The sequence below is a fragment of the Staurois parvus genome, unplaced genomic scaffold (assembly GCF_062004578.1).
Source record: "Staurois parvus isolate SC_StPar_1 unplaced genomic scaffold, SC_StPar_1.0 ptg000017l, whole genome shotgun sequence".
NCBI classification, from domain to species: Eukaryota; Metazoa; Chordata; class Amphibia; order Anura; family Ranidae; genus Staurois; species Staurois parvus.
Window position 1 is genome coordinate 4,741,582 of NW_028317813.1, and position 15,810 is coordinate 4,757,391.

Below are 15,810 nucleotides of genomic sequence, written 5' to 3' on the forward strand. Positions count from 1 at the left end.
ATGCTTTTAAGCTTTATGGTACCAGAGTGTATCATGTGAATGCACATTCATGAGTATTTACTAAAAAAGTGATTTTATTTCTACTACTGTATGAGGTTTTGAGTTTGACTTTTAGCCAGGAAAAAAGTGCAGTTTGGCTTGGTTGCTTGGGATCGTTACACAAGCACACACAACCGGTCATTTTTTGAGGGTCATGGTGGTTTGGTTACCAGCAATAAGTGAGCTGTCTGTGTCTTTGTTGTCACCTTAAAGGACAGCTGGATCCCTGCATTTGACAACTGTGGTTGATGCCACCTGTTTCTAAAGTGTTTAAACACTTAATATCAGAATCTGCTAAGTGCACAGTGGGATTACCAAGAGCACATCATCATTGTCCACGAATTGTTGTGTGTGACGTTGATTCACTCTCACTATTATTTCTTTGCAAATTATTTGCGCAAACTGTTTTTTTCACATAAGTGCTTATGATTTTTTTTTTTTTTTTACACAGTATCTTGCATTATTGTCATGTAATTTTTTTCACTCTTAAATGCTGCACTTACTGATCTATGTTACGTTTAAGATTTGTTATCAACAATTTTGTTTGTGCAGGCTGCTAACTACTAGTTGGGGAAAAACCCAAGCACAGGTATCCCTTGGCTTGAGATTTCCAGGCTTATGCTTCTTTCAATAGATTTGCCCCTATAAATGTATTGAATATAAAAATGCAGTATAAGATTGTAAACCTCAAAATGATGTGTTGATTTGTATAGTGTACTGTGTAGGAAGACCTTTTGGAAGTTCTTTGAATCAAAATATCAGAGTACTGTTATCTCTAGTGCTGCACCGAAATGAAAATTCTGGTGCTGAAACCGAAACAGAAAATTCAGGATGCAATTGGCCGAAAACCAAAACTGAAATGGGCAGTTTTTTAAAATGAATATATGTTTTTTGGAAAAAATTACTATTTGATTAAAAAAACACAAAAAAACACAATATATACCCCAATTGTTTTGTAAAATATGAAAGAGGATGTTAGGGCGAGTAAATAGATACCCAACAGCTTTAAAATTGTGCATGCTCGTAGAATGGCGTCAAACTACGTTACCTAAAAATCTCCATGGGTAATGCTTTAAAAATGGTTAGTAGTGTAAAGTTACAGAGGAGGTCTAGTGCTAGAATTGCTCTTCTCCGATGTTTGTGGCGATATCTCTCATGTGTGGTTTAAACACCGTTTATATATGTGGCCGTGGCCTACGTATGCGTTTGCGTTCACCACTATGTGCGAGCATGGGGGGGACGGGGGCACTTTAAACCTCTTCTTCTTTTTTTTTTCACTGTCTTTTTAAAAAAAAATGTAATCACTTTTATTCCTATCACAAGGAATGCATGCATCCCTTGTGATAGAAATAATTAGTGACAAGTGCACTTTATGGAGAGATATGGGGTCAATAAGACCCCACATCTCTCCTCAATGTAAAGCATTAGATCAAAAAAAGCGTTGATCTAGTGCTTTAAAAAAAAAAAAAAAAAAGCCTTGTTTACAAGGCGCCGGAACCTGATGTGACATCGCACAGTAATCTCTATGCCCAGCACCGGGATCGTTCAGAACTACCGGGGGCGACAGCGGCTGGCAAGGGGCAGTAGCAGTGAGGGGACGGGGTTTTTTTCATATCAGCCGATAGGGGTGTTTTCGGCCACCAAAAGTTCGGTGCACCCCTACTGTAGTCACATACCATCATTGTTTTTATACCTCACGCATACTGTAGATATATGGGAACTCTATCTTTTTTTTTTTTATTTGGTATTTTCTGTGTTCATTAAATATGTGAGAACATAAAAACAATTCCTGATCCTTGGCACAATGATGTTAAATAGCAGCTAAATAATGAAATGTTACTGCAGCTCAAAATATATCAAAGAATAGACAAAGCAGAGGAAACAAGTAGCAAAAAGAAGAGAGAACTCAAATATACCTCTTTTTCATACAGAAAGTGGGCTTAAGGGATAAGTTTAACTTTTAACAAAAAATTATAAATGCACATTTGTTTGCAGGTATTATTTTTTGTTTCTGGAGCCTTGAAAGCATTGCACCAGTGATCAGCAGATGCTGGTGCAATGCAGGTCTCCCCCTGACCTGTACATGTATCTGCTTGCTCTTACATCCCATACAGACAAGCAGATATACTGACAGGAAGGCTCAATGACCTACCATGGCGCTGTCGTAGTTAATTGAAAACTGCAAGCCAACAGCCGCAAAGGCTGCTGGATCTTGTAGTTTTTCCATTCACAGAATACTGTAAATGAGTGCCATGGCTGAGCAGGCGGAGGCCCTCTCTGCCACATTTTTTTAAAATTGTGACAGCTAGCGGGGAGGAGAAGATCCACCGCCAGCTGTCACAACAGGGATCGGGGTGGGGGGGTGGGGGGGGTGCGGGGGCCGGTCTAATTCTGATCGTAACAAATTACTTGTTACACCCTGAATATGGATGTAACTTATTACGAAAGGTGAACTTCTCCTTTAAAAGAACAGATAGGACATACCATATATTCTCCGCCCTTCTCAACAATAAATATGCCACTAACAGTGATGAATAGTATTAACAATCATAATCATAACGTCACATAAACAAAGTCCATAAAATACACCTAATGCTGTCTTTAAGTGAAAACTGTGAATATCCTCTTCTTTTCCAATATTCGATACACCACCACACCAGGTGAAGGACCTGCTCACCTTAAAAATTATTAATTTTTAAATTATGCGCTCATCTGGATATTCTCAGCCTCTGCCAATTAAGATCCAAATTTTCCTCTTAGCTCCTCTCACTCTTCTTTTGCCCCAGACATCCAGCAGGGATGGTCTCATGTAACGAAAAGGCCAACACATAGTGCTCTCTGTATGACACATTATTGTTTCCCCCACTAAAAATACACTTACAAAATAAAAGCAAAGATCACATAAAATCAGTCCACATCCAGCTCACCACTCCAGTAGGGAGATGGTGGCGGCGTGACTTTACAGGCTCCTCTCTCCTAGATGCGTTGCGCCCCCTCTCAGGGCTTCCTCAGTAGGAGTTTTCTTGGGGTAAAGAGGTACTCAGACTACTGCATACAAGTCTTTGGCTAGATAAGCCTAGTGATCCAGAGCCCCAATAAGTTCAAAAGAGGGCCTTTTCCAGCAAGGCAATGTCTGCCCTACAGCCATCCATTGTCATCTTAGTGGTTGCCCAAACTATGTCTACCTGTCTTTGAGAAATTCATGACGACCTTTCTCCTCATGTAGATAATCCTAATTTTTTTTCAAAGTTACATCTCTTGCCCTCTACCCTACTATTCTGTGTAGGTATCATGGAGAATGTGATCTGTTAGATCTCTAGAACGACTTTACTTTCTGTGCATTTGCCTAAAGCTTGGGCTGGAAAGGTTCCATTTGCATAAGCCCCTAGAGTACAAACTTCTTTTTGTCATTTCCCTCAAGGAACACAATGAGGTAGCTACTGAGGTTCAGAACTCGTAATTTATACACGTTTACAACTCCCATTGGAATGGGTTTCCCCCACTTTACGGATCTGATTCCCCCTCCTTAGATGAAATCATTGTCTACTATGATTCTTTTCAGTCTTGGCAAACCTTCCCTCTCTAAGCCCCCCAGAGCTGCTAAAAAGGCTTCCTCATGCTAAAGGTTTGCCCCCAGTTATGGAGAGGAAGGGGTAGTTTACTGACACCCCAACTTATGAAAGATACCTGGAACTCTTTTATTCAACTTTTTATAGGAGCTGCACAAACGAATTTAATTGTGGTCTTCTCTCTCTCCCTAGTTCTTATCTGTTGCTACTTGCTGCTTAGGAAAGAGCAAGTTTTCCCTAACACCCTTCTCACTTTGGTACAATGGGTAAACAAAGTGTTAAAGCAAGACAAATTATGCATGTCATGGTTCTCAAAAGGATTCCCAGCTGGCGAGTACACCAAAGAAACTCACAATGAATACACTAGATATAGTTTGAATGGCACTTGCAGTAGTTGAGAGAGACAGCAAGGGAGCGCCAATGTAAGCAAGGTGGATCTGTGGTTGAAGGAAAAAAAATTGCATAATGTATGGCTATCCTTTTTGCTGCTTGGTGTTTAAAAATAACATGAAAAGCAATAGAAAATCAGCCACTTGGGAACACATTTAATAAAGGAAAGCTCTCGTATGAAAGGACCTTTCCATTGCTGACCTTTCTCTTCGAAAATATTAGTTGCTTGACTCTCATTTTGACTTTCCTGCTCTAATACTAGCTAAAAAGAGAAGAATGGGTATTATAAAAAACAAAACGTTTATACTCACCTAGATGGGTTCAGCATTGATACGATGCTGCACCTGATGTCCCACTCTACTTTTAAGATTGAGAACTGAACAATCACACACCTCTGATCACTCAGTTCTCAGCGTTAAGTAAGCAGAGATGCTGAGCCAGCTTGCCAGTCTAAGCCAACTGTAAAGTTAGGATAGATCCAGAGCCCAGGACCAGCGTGTGATCAGCTGACAGCGGGCTTTAGCCAGTTAACAGCTGAAACCGGGTCACAGGAGTTCAGAACAAGTTGCACTCCTGTGATGCCCAGAAGTACAACCAACATAGCTTTGGCTATACTTCTCCTTTAACTGAAACCCCACATACACGTTGAGAATAATGGGGCGAATGATCGTCCATTTTTCTTTGCATGCTAGTCTCATATCAAAAGTGAAGAGGTCACTAAAGTTATAAAAATTTTCGCACAACAGCATAAAAATTTGGATGTGATATAATGTATTTGTATTTATTTTTGGACGAAAACTGTACTGGTTAAACGAAAATCATACGATTTGGTATCTTACGACGACATTTTTCATGCTTGTCCCTTTGAGTAATTTTGGACGATTGATTTGTACTAACGATCAGATTATCGTACAATTGGTTTGAAAGTGGTATTTTTTTGTACGATTTTCTGATTGTGTATATGGGGCTTGAGACAACTATGCAGATTAGGACATTTGGCTTTACTGCAGATTTTCTAATCTGCATATTTGAGTTTAGCTCAAAATATACTGAAACTAGTGGGTCAGTAGCATAGCAGTTAAGCAGTGCCAGAGACTGCTTTGTTATACACAATAGTGTAGTATTGTACATTTTAAGTATTTTGTTTGTCTTATAATACTCTCTTATATGGCTGTATTAGCACAGTATGTATGTAGAAAATGTTCATTTCTATTTAAAAATATAAGATTGAGTATAAAGATTCCCTTGTCTGTTTTCTGCTTCCTGATTTTGCAAAAAAAGAAAGTCATTAGGGCTGATTTACTTAAGAAATAAAGACTGTTCACATAAATGTTAATAAATAAGGTGATAATCAATCATGTATAGGGAATTTTAAAAACTCAGGATTTTTATTCACATATGATTGGTTGAACAGGTTTACCGTTTTTGCAAATTAAACCCCAAGTTTGCCAAGTGAACAGCCTCCACTCCTTTACTAGTCAACCCCAGTAATCTGTCTCTGTCTTTATTTGTTGGTGTCTTTCCAACAGAAAAAAAAAAAGGAAACTACTTTTTTTTTGCCAATTAAACCAAAACTAAAGTCTAAACAAGGCTAATGTGCATTTTTTTTTTCTTTAACAGAGCTGCAATGAACACAATCAACCAATTGACGGTTACCCTAAATTCAGCCAGCGATGAGCCCTCTGAAAGGCTTAACTTGTATTTTGAGGCAAGTTTATAGGATCTAATGAAATAATCAATATGCAAATATTATTTTATTGTTTAGATTTGTTTATACTGGAAAATCTAAGTCATTAGTTGTGTTTTGTAGGGATAAAAAAATGCCTTTGTAAACTTAGTTGAATGTTTTAGTTTTATTTACTACAGTATTGAGATTGCATATGTGGCTATTCATGTTCTATGCTCCATTCTTTATTATTGTTTAAAATGTTGAGATGGTAATCACTACTGGTTTGCCTGTGTATTCATCCCCAGAACCACCAGATAAGATCAACGACACCTTTTTTTTTTTTTTTCGATATTTCCTCAATTAATGGTACAATTGGCTCAGTTGCTGCCCTTCACATTTAAAGTTTGTTCTCCATCTCTGAGTTGCATTGTTCTACCTGGAAATAAATGTATATTATCCTGTTGGCAAGACATTTGGTGTTTCTATTTGAAACCATTTTCCTCCTCCATTGGGAGACACAGGAAGTCTTTTAGCCTTCAGGTTATACTGCCACCTACAGGATGATTGAATACAATTGCAAACAAAAGAATAAAAGAATAGTCCCTCCCACTACCAGCATGTTTCGTTTTTTTTTTGCTAGTGTGCGAATAGGATGGACACCCTGCAGGTAAAAATATCACTTTTTTCCCCCCATTTTTTTAATCTTCATTTGTCCTCTAAACTCTTCTCTACATTGCTGCTAAAACAGGTCTCTACAAATGCAGCTATCCAGCGCAGTCTATCCTCAGCCTATCATTTGGCGTATGACTGTGTTGGGCAGCACTAACCTCTATATAGATTGATGAACAACAATAGTGCCTAAAAAGTATAAATAAAATAAGACAATGTGAGCTATCATGAAAAAAACTACTTGAGCCGCTGCAATAACACTTAAAAGTGATCCCACACTCAAAACATAGACAAAACATTTTTTTAATTTTTAATTTTTTGCTCTTTTTTTTTTTGTTTATAGCACAAAAAATAAAACACCCAGTGGAGATTAAATAAAACCAAAAGGAAGCTCTATTTGTGTGAAAGAAATTATAAAAATGTAATATGGGTACAGTGTTGCATGACCGCGCAATTGTCATCCAAAGTGCGACAGCATTATTTTCAGTGGATATTCATTCGTAAACCAAAAATTATGTTAACTGAGGAGTTTGTAAACCAAGGTACACCTGTATGTGTGTGTGTATGTATGAATGTGTATGTATATATATGTGTGTGTGTGTGTGTGTGTGTGTGTGTGTGTGTGTATGTATGTATGTATGTATGTATATGTATATATATATATATATATATATATATATATATATATATATATACACACACAGTGGGGATCGAAAGTTTGGGCACCCCAGCTAAAAATTTGTATTAATGTGCATAAAGAAGCCAAGGAAAGATGGAAAAATCTCCAAAAGGCATCAAATTACAGATTAGACATTCTTATAATATGTCAACAAAAGTTAGATTTTATTTCCATCATTTATACTTTCAATATAACAGAAAACAAAAAAATGGCGTCTGCAAAAGTTTGGGCACCCTGCAGAGTTAATATCTTGTACTGCCCCCTTTGGCAAGTATCACAGCTTGTAAACGCTTTTTGTAGCCAGCCAAGAGTCTTTCAATTCTTGTTTGAGGTATCTTTGCCCATTCTTCCTTACAAAAGTCTTCCAGTTCTTTGAGATTTCTGGGCTGTCTGTCACGCACTGCTCTTTTAAGGTCTATCCATAGATTTTCAATTATGTTGAGGTCAGGAGATTGTGAAGGCCATGGCAAAACCTTCAGTTTACGCCTCTTGATGTAATCCCCCGTGGATTTCGAGGTGTGTTTAGGATCATTATCCATTTGTAGAAGCCATCCTCTCTTTAACTTCAGCTTTTTCACAGATGGCATCAAGTTACCATCCAAAATTTGCTGAAATTTTATTGAATCCATTTTTCCTTCTACTCGTGAGATGTTCCCTGTGCCACTGGCTGCAACACAACCCCAAAGCATGATTGATCCAACCCCATGCTTAACAGTTGGACAGAGGTTCTTTTCATTAAATTCTGTGCCCCTACTTCTCCAAACGTGCCTTTGCTCATTCCGGCCAAAAAGTTCAATTTTAACCTCATCGGTCCACAGAACTTGTTTCCAAAATGCATCAGGCTTGTCTATATGTTCATTTGCAAAGTTCAAACGATGATTTTTGTGGTGAGGACGTAGAAGAGGTTTTCTTCTGATGACTCTTCCATGAAGACCATATTTGTACAAGTATCTCTTTATAGTGGAATAGTGTACCACAACTCCAGTGTCTGCCAGATCTTTCTGGAGGGATCGTGCAGTCAAACGTGGGTTTTGAATTGTTTTTCTCACAATCCTGCGAGCTGTTCTGTCTGATATTTTTCTTGGTCTTCCAGATGTTGCTTTAACTTCCACTGTTCCTGATGACTGCCATTTCTTAATTACATTCCGAACAGAGGATATTGACATTGAAAACGCTTTGCTATCTTCTTATAGAGTTCTCCAGCTTTGTGAACGTCAATTCTTTTCAGTTTCAGTTTTCTAGACAACTGCTTAGAAGAACCCATGGTGCTGATTGTTGGGGCAAGGTCAGATGAGTCTGGGCATTTAAAACCTTTGAGATTGACATCACCTGGTCTTCCCAGACGATGATTGAGAACAATATATATTTATATCAGTTCTAGTCCCTAAACTAAATATAAATATTGCATTTATTGTATTGTCATGAATACATTACACAGTCAATTAGATTTTATGGGCTATTGGATAACCTGCATTTCAAATGCTTGGGTGTGGGAGGTGTTTTCCTTAGGGCTACAAGCTGGAGTTTCACTCACAAACCCCTTCCTTGGTTTATCACTGCCAACCTTCCTTTGTCACCACACAGATCAGCAATCTCTAGGTAGCCCTCTTGGGACTTCTGGATCAAGGTATCATTGCCTCATTTCATCTGGCAGAATGGGTTCAGGGGTTTTACTACAACCTATTCACAGTTCAGACATCAGCCTCATTTTGGATTTAAAGCACTGAATCACTTTAATTGTATGTCCACTCCCCCTTCACAGGGAGACTTCTTGGCTTTTGTGGAAGGACATGTACCTACGTGTTCCCCTGTGCTTGAGGTTTGTGGTTCAAACTCTCCTCTGCACCTTGGGTGTTCAGCAAAGTGCTGGTGCAGGTATTAGCCCTATTGTGCTCTTGGGGAATTCCCACTGTGGGTTTCTTAGACTGCCTTCTATTGAAGGAATAGTTGGCACAAGCTCTGTCAGACAATGTAACCTTATAACTGTCCAGACATTAAAATGGTTTGGATGGATCCTGACTAATCACTTGTATCTGAGTATAGTTCTAGACACAGCTCATACCAGAATTTTTCTCCTCAAGGAGAAACTTCAAGCTCTTCACTTTAATACTTTTAGTTTTTAAAGTTAATATTAAAGGTTGCTTTTTTTTTTCCTTTAAAATAACACTACTTACCTGCTCTGTGCAATGGTTTTGCACAGAACAGCCCTGATCCTCTTCTTCTGGGGTCCCCTGCCGGCACTTCTGGCTCCTACTCTTCAGTAAGTGCCCCCATAGAAAGCTACCTATGGGGGCACTTTTGCGAGTTTGCTTCCGAGTTGCTTTGGCTGCGTCTATTGACACAGGCAGGGCTGCTTGAGCTCGCTCCCCGCTCCCTCATAACAGAATTTGATTGACAGCAGCGGGAGCCAATGTCCCTCCTCACTGCTATCAATCTGTGCAGTGAGGAGGGACAGAGCCTGAGCCAGAGCCTGACACAGGCAACACGGAAGGTTTTTTACCTTAATGCATAGAATGCGTTAAGGTAAAAAAAAACCTTAAGGCTTTACAACCACCTTAATTTAAGAGTTGTTTGACTTTCTCTTGATGTTCAGTGAGGCACACTGGTCCCACCATGGGTTGATGGCCATGCCATTTTTACTTGTTTGCTACAAAACCAGTACCAAAAGATCTTTTCCAGGCTAACCCTACAATGTCCAGTCCAGTGGGGTTTGGTCATGGAACTCCAAAAGCCAGGCAGAGGATAGACTGTGACAGTAAGTTGCATTCGTAAAGCCCATCCATAGCAACAATGTAGACACAATAAAAAATAAAGGTTTACCTGCTACCCAAAAAAAAGCTTAATTTTTTTAAACTGCTGAGCTGAAATAATGTTCTTCCCACTTCAATAATCGCTGTAAATTTGTCACATTCTGGTAGGAGGTATTATCCTGAGCGCTAGCCCAAAATGTTTTTGTTTGCCTGTTTCCAATCTTGTAGGCAGCGGTATAACCCTGAAGTTAATGATGACTGGTGTATCTGCATGATTTCCTAAAAAAGGATTCCTGTTTTATGACCTGTCTAGATTTTAAAACTTTATTCTTGGAATATCAAGTTTAATTCTGTTTTAAGAAAAACCAGACAGGTGTGGTGTGCAAATAACACTCTTATACTATTTTAATATTCTGACCTCTGTGTGTGTGTATGTGTGTGTATATATGTATGTATATATATATATATATATATATATATATATATATATATATATATATATATATATATATATATATATATATATATATATTACACACACACACACACACACACCGTTCTTGTTAAGCTGGGACTTTTGAGTTTATATAATAAAAGAACACATCTCCAGGAGTGGAAACTGCATTTATTTTTTGCTGCGTTTCCATTTGATTTCAATGGAAGTGTTTTTTTTTTTTTTTTTTGTACTTCAGCAAAAATGCAGCAAGCAGGAATTTTTTAAAAATGCACCTGACCTGCAAACGGATCATTGTGTAGAGTTTCATAGGAATACATAGGATCAATGTGAAGGCAGCCTTACACTGTTCAAAAGTCTTAAAACCTTGGTGCACAAAAATATTTGTCCTAGATGATTACTTTGCTTTCTGGATTAGTGTCAATACAAAAATTGTATTTTAAAACTCCAAGTGTTCTGTTTGCACAAAGTGAAGAAATTATACAGAGAAACTGGAAATCCTGTAAGAAAAAAAATGCGCTCGCAGAACTGTGATCTCAGTGGTACTGAGCCAGTAGATTACTTGCAGAGACTATGGCAAACAAGATAGCCAAAGTCTGCAGTGGAGCTGAGGCAAGTTCTCCAGGATGCTTGGAGGAACCTACCAGAAGATAAACTATAGAAACTGCATGCATGTGTACCTAACATAATGTGTGTTTAAAGTGGTTGTAAAGGTAAGTGATTTTTTTTTTGCCAGAATGGAATCTCTGCATTAACGGGAAAAAAAAAACCTTTAGTAGTAGCTCCTCTTCAGCCCCCCCCCCTACTCTCCCAGCTCTCACAGGCTTGGCTGAGAGCAGTGGGAGGCATTTGCTCCTGCTGCTGTCAATCAGAACCTGAGAGCGGGGGGGGGGGAGGGATCAAGCTGGGCTGTGTGTCTAATGTCTGAATGGATACAGACAGCCCCACTTGGGATTGAGCATGCATGAGTGCCTCATAGGAAGTGGCTTTCCATGGTGGGCAGTCCCGGTGAGGAGGAGCCAGCAGGAGATCCCAGATGAAGAGGATTGGACTGCTCTGTGAAAAACCATTGGACAGAGCAGGTAAGTATAGACATGTTTATTATTTTAATAGAAAATGATAAAGCTTTACAATCCATTTTAAGGGGGCATTTAAGCCAAACAGAATATTAATTTATGTTAGTATACTTTTTACAATGATTGATAAAAACTTCTCATGGCCTGCTTCACAGCATTATGTCTTTGAGTCTTTTGCACAGTACTGTATAAGAGTCTGCCACCTACTGGAAGCAATTGGAGGGCTAGGATCTAGGGTATGGAAGTGCTTGTAGAAGGATTTCAGAAAAAACACAAAAGCTCAGCGTGACTTAACCAAATTGCTTAAGTTAATTAACCAGATCTTTATTACAGAAATGTATCTACAAATGTTTTTAAAATGTTTTGATACTGCTTTAATGCCAGTTATGATCTTTGCAGAACTGCACAAATAATCCACAGAACAGGATCACAGAGCGAGTAAATCGCTTAGGACAGGTCTTCAAAGCACGTTTTGCAACTGCAATTGGCCAAGCATGCGCAGAAATAGGATACCAGGTAATTTTTGAGTGCTATCATTGCACTAGAACGCTTGTATGCGCTAAGACTTTGAATGTGTTCATAAGCTTTGTACAGGCCAGGGGAAATCTTTAAGCCAGCTGCAACGTAGGTTTGGTTTTGAGATGTTAGTCTTTCCCTCTCCCCACCTCCTCTCATTCTGACTTTTTCAACAAGATCCCGTTTCGTAATAGAAGCATGGGGTGAAATGTGAGCATCAGTGCAATCTGTATTGTTGTTTTCAGTTTTCAGTTCATCAGAATTTCTGCCCATACTGCTTTCATCTCACTTTTAGTTCTACCCTCTCTGCTTTCTTCTCACTTCCTGTCTAGCTGTATTCCTGACCCCTATCATCTCTAGCACACTGCACTTCATAGCTTGCTCCTTGAATTTTTCTACAGTCAGTCAGAATATGGCTGGGATATGTAGGAAGGCAGAGTAGAGAACACACCACCTATGCTGAACTTAAAGGTGCAATAAATTGTGGTGTGGCAACTGCAGAGAATTGTGCTATGCTATACTGGTGGGACATCCTGGGAAAGATGTGAAACCTCCCTGGATCAGAGCTTATTGTAAGATGATCTTTTCTAGTCACCATGGCTTTCCGAAGGTCAGAATTTGTCCAGTCCTGGCTTGGCCTTCCTCAGTCATTCCCTCTGGAACCACATGTAGATCACTTTAGTACTCATTTTCTGTCTCCTTCACTATTTTGTTTTTTATGTAAACGGCTTGTAACCATATAAGGCTGCAAAGCTTATTTGATGTGATTTCAAATAGCCATGACTTTTAACTAGAAAGTAATATAGAATGCTTTTCTTCCACAGTTATTGCAGCTAAACTGCGGCAAGGGTTGTGAGTTAATAGTGTTTTTCTTGAAGACATCATACATGTAATACTGATACATCAAAACTTGCTTGCATAAAGTAATCTTTTATTAGTGAAATACAAAACTGAAAAAAGTATTTTTGACTTTTGTTATATTTTTCATTTCATTTGTATTAGTACAGTTTACTGAGCAATAAGTAGTATTTTATTTTTTTTATAACAGATTATATGAGAAGGAGTGGTCAAATTGTCCTGTCAGAAAATAATGACCACAAATCTGCAAAAGAATGGTTTTATGTAGTGTAGTTTATTCACTGAGATATTAATGTAATGCATGAAAAAGGGTGCATAGATTTACTTGGGCTCCAGAAGTGAAAGTGAGTATGTCCAGGCCAATTCTGCATTACGCTTTTTAAGACTTTCACTGAAAAGGTGTGAATTATTGCCAAAATACTGGTGTAGAGATGTTAAAATGGATTGATATGTGAGAGACAGATAGTGGTTTCAACCATGTAAATCGAAGTGTAAAATTCCTGTCATCTATGATGGGATTATATAATAAAACATTGTGGTTCCACAATGTTCACACTTCCCTTCCTGTTCTTGCACACGCTGCCTTTCCATGGCAATTTGACTAAAGCTCAGATATTACTAAAATGATTTTTGTATATTTGCACAGTAAAAATAAGTTGCCTCCAAAGAAGTGTGCCGCATCTCTGCTGCAGCATTTTGTTTTTTTTTTTTCTTTTATTCAGGCCACAGTTCTCTGCTGGGTCTGTAGGTCCAGTACTGAGATTTATAATTCCAGCTGTAGTACAAATATCATAGGAGGTCACTTGCCAAGCACCTCCTCTATTGAAAAAAGCTTTGTATTCTTTTCACAAAATGCAAGGCATTCTGTGATTGGAGACAGTAATGTTCATCTGCACCTCCTCCTGCATTGCATTTAGTGAAAAAAATGCTAGACTTTTCTGAATGTTAGGGATGAGGGGTTCTGAGTGAGTGACCTCCTATGAGATCTGTACTATAGCCAGAGCTGCAAATCTCAGTTCCCAAGCTAAGGTGACAACAGAGGAGTGCATGATGAATTAAGTAAAAGTTTACACAGACTCCAGCAGCCAGAATCGGGACACACTTCATTGCAAGAAAAATATTTTTCCTTTACAGACATACAAAAATTGTTTTTGGCTGTATTTCATTTTCAATGTGTCTGCGCTGCTTTTGTGGAAATAAATTCTGTGGTCTTTTCCTTACACTCATCAGAACTGAAGAAATGGGTTGGATAAGCTTAAAAAGACTTCAACATTACAGAACAAGTCCAGTTGAATATGACTCACTACTACTAGCTGTATGAAGCGCATATGCACTCGTTATTCAGCTTTTGGCACTTCTAATTATGTATTTGTATGTATATATTTGTTTTTGATGTCTCTTGAAAGCCACAGTCCTAGTTGTAACTGCCTCCTGAGCACATGGAACCTGAATACTTGTTGACTAGCTTTTTGAATCTTTGCCTGGCTCTATAAACCTCTTGTTTTTGTATTGTGGAAGCTTTTCCTAAGTTGTAGACAGCAGATGAGCCCACCATGGTTATACTGTGTACTTCTCTAATAAAGAAGAGCTTTTTTAGTAGCTCTGCCCACCCCCTTCCTGTGCTGCCGTTATAACGCCTGTGCGGATGTTCCTAAGGGCTCTGTGACACCTCGGCACATGTGCAGGATATTTCACACACATTCTCAAAGATGGCAAAGGTTTGAGCCTTCTATAATAGCCATCTTTGCCCATGCGTGGGGAAACACCTCTGTGCAAAGAGGAGGCATGGCATTAATACTATTATTATTATTATTATACAGGATTTATATAGTACCAACAGTATGCTCAGTGCTTTACAATATAAAGGGAGACAATACAACAACTATACAGTTCAATACAAGAGGGTAAGGCAGGATAGGCTTTCCGGAAGAGAGAGGTTTTCAAAGATTGCCTGAAAGTGGGCAGAGTAGGCAATAGTCATATTGGGGTAGAGAGTTCCAGAGGATGGGGGAGGCTCTGGAGAAGTCCTGAAAACGAGCATGGGAGGAGGAGACAAGGGAGCTAAGCAGGAGGTTGTGGGAGGAGCGGCGAGGACAGTTTGGGTGATATTTGGAGACAAAATTAGTGATATAATTTGGGTCAGAATTATAAATGGCTTTATATGTTATTGTTAATGTTTTTACTTTTATTCACTGGGCAATGGCAAGCCAGTGGAGGGATTGGCAGAGAGGGATGGCAGATATGGAACGGTTGGCAAGGTGGATGAGTCTGGCAGCAGCATTCATGATAGACTGAAGAGGGGATAGCCTGCGATTAGGTAGGCCAATGAGGAGGAAGTTACAGTAGTCAAGGGGAGAGATAACAATTAAGTGAATAAGTTGCTTAGTGGTTTCAGTGGTTAAAAACGGGCATATCTTGGAGATGTTGCGGAGGTGAAGTCTACAAGATTTGGACAGTGATTGGATCTGGGGCTGAAAGGACAGATGGGAGTCCAGGATTATACCTAGCACCCTGGCATGAGGGGAGGGACTGATGGTTGTATTGTTGATCTTGATGGTGAAGTCAGGGGAGGGGGCACGGGCTGGAGGGAATAGTATGCGCTCCGTTTTAGAAAGATTGAGTTTGAGACATAATTTAGGTTGAAGGTTTGCATTAATACATGTGACTGCTTCTGTTTTGTTTCACTGTTGAGTGATGCATACTTCATAATGAATGGCAGGATCCAGACCTGGGTTTCAGTTTTTACCAAACTTATTCATTCATGTTCTGCCTCCAAATGTATTTCAGATCTCATACATATGAGTCATATTTGTACTAAACCAGAACAAGACGAGACAAATTTATTAATTTGTTACAGAGGATTTTACTACCACTCAGTATCATTTCTATTAATCATGATGGCAATGCTTCTACAAAAAATCATTTTGAAAATGAACATGCTTGCTGTAAAAACTGTTTACATTGTATGTATTTCTAATACAGTTTTTATTAACTGGCTTCTGTTTTCAACAGCGATACAGAGTTGGGGTACGTTTACATTACAGAGTGTTGGAGTCTATACTCAAATCGGTAAGCACACTGATACATTAGATCAACCTGTGTTGATACGTTTCAGATATATACATTCATCTAATCTATGTG

The 15,810-nt window shown here is 38.8% G+C and overlaps 1 protein-coding gene across 1 annotated transcript in view; it reads left to right on the top strand.

Annotated features, from left to right (window-relative positions):
• The window catches only part of RB1 (RB transcriptional corepressor 1), a 279,061-nt gene that overhangs the window by 50,222 nt on the left and 213,029 nt on the right, over positions 1–15,810 (top strand). The window contains exons 12-14 of the mRNA XM_089679104.1: positions 5,619–5,706; positions 11,695–11,811; positions 15,682–15,738. Coding sequence (XP_089535230.1) covers positions 5,619–5,706; positions 11,695–11,811; positions 15,682–15,738 — 262 coding nt within the window. The remainder of the gene's footprint in view (positions 1–5,618; positions 5,707–11,694; positions 11,812–15,681; positions 15,739–15,810) is intronic.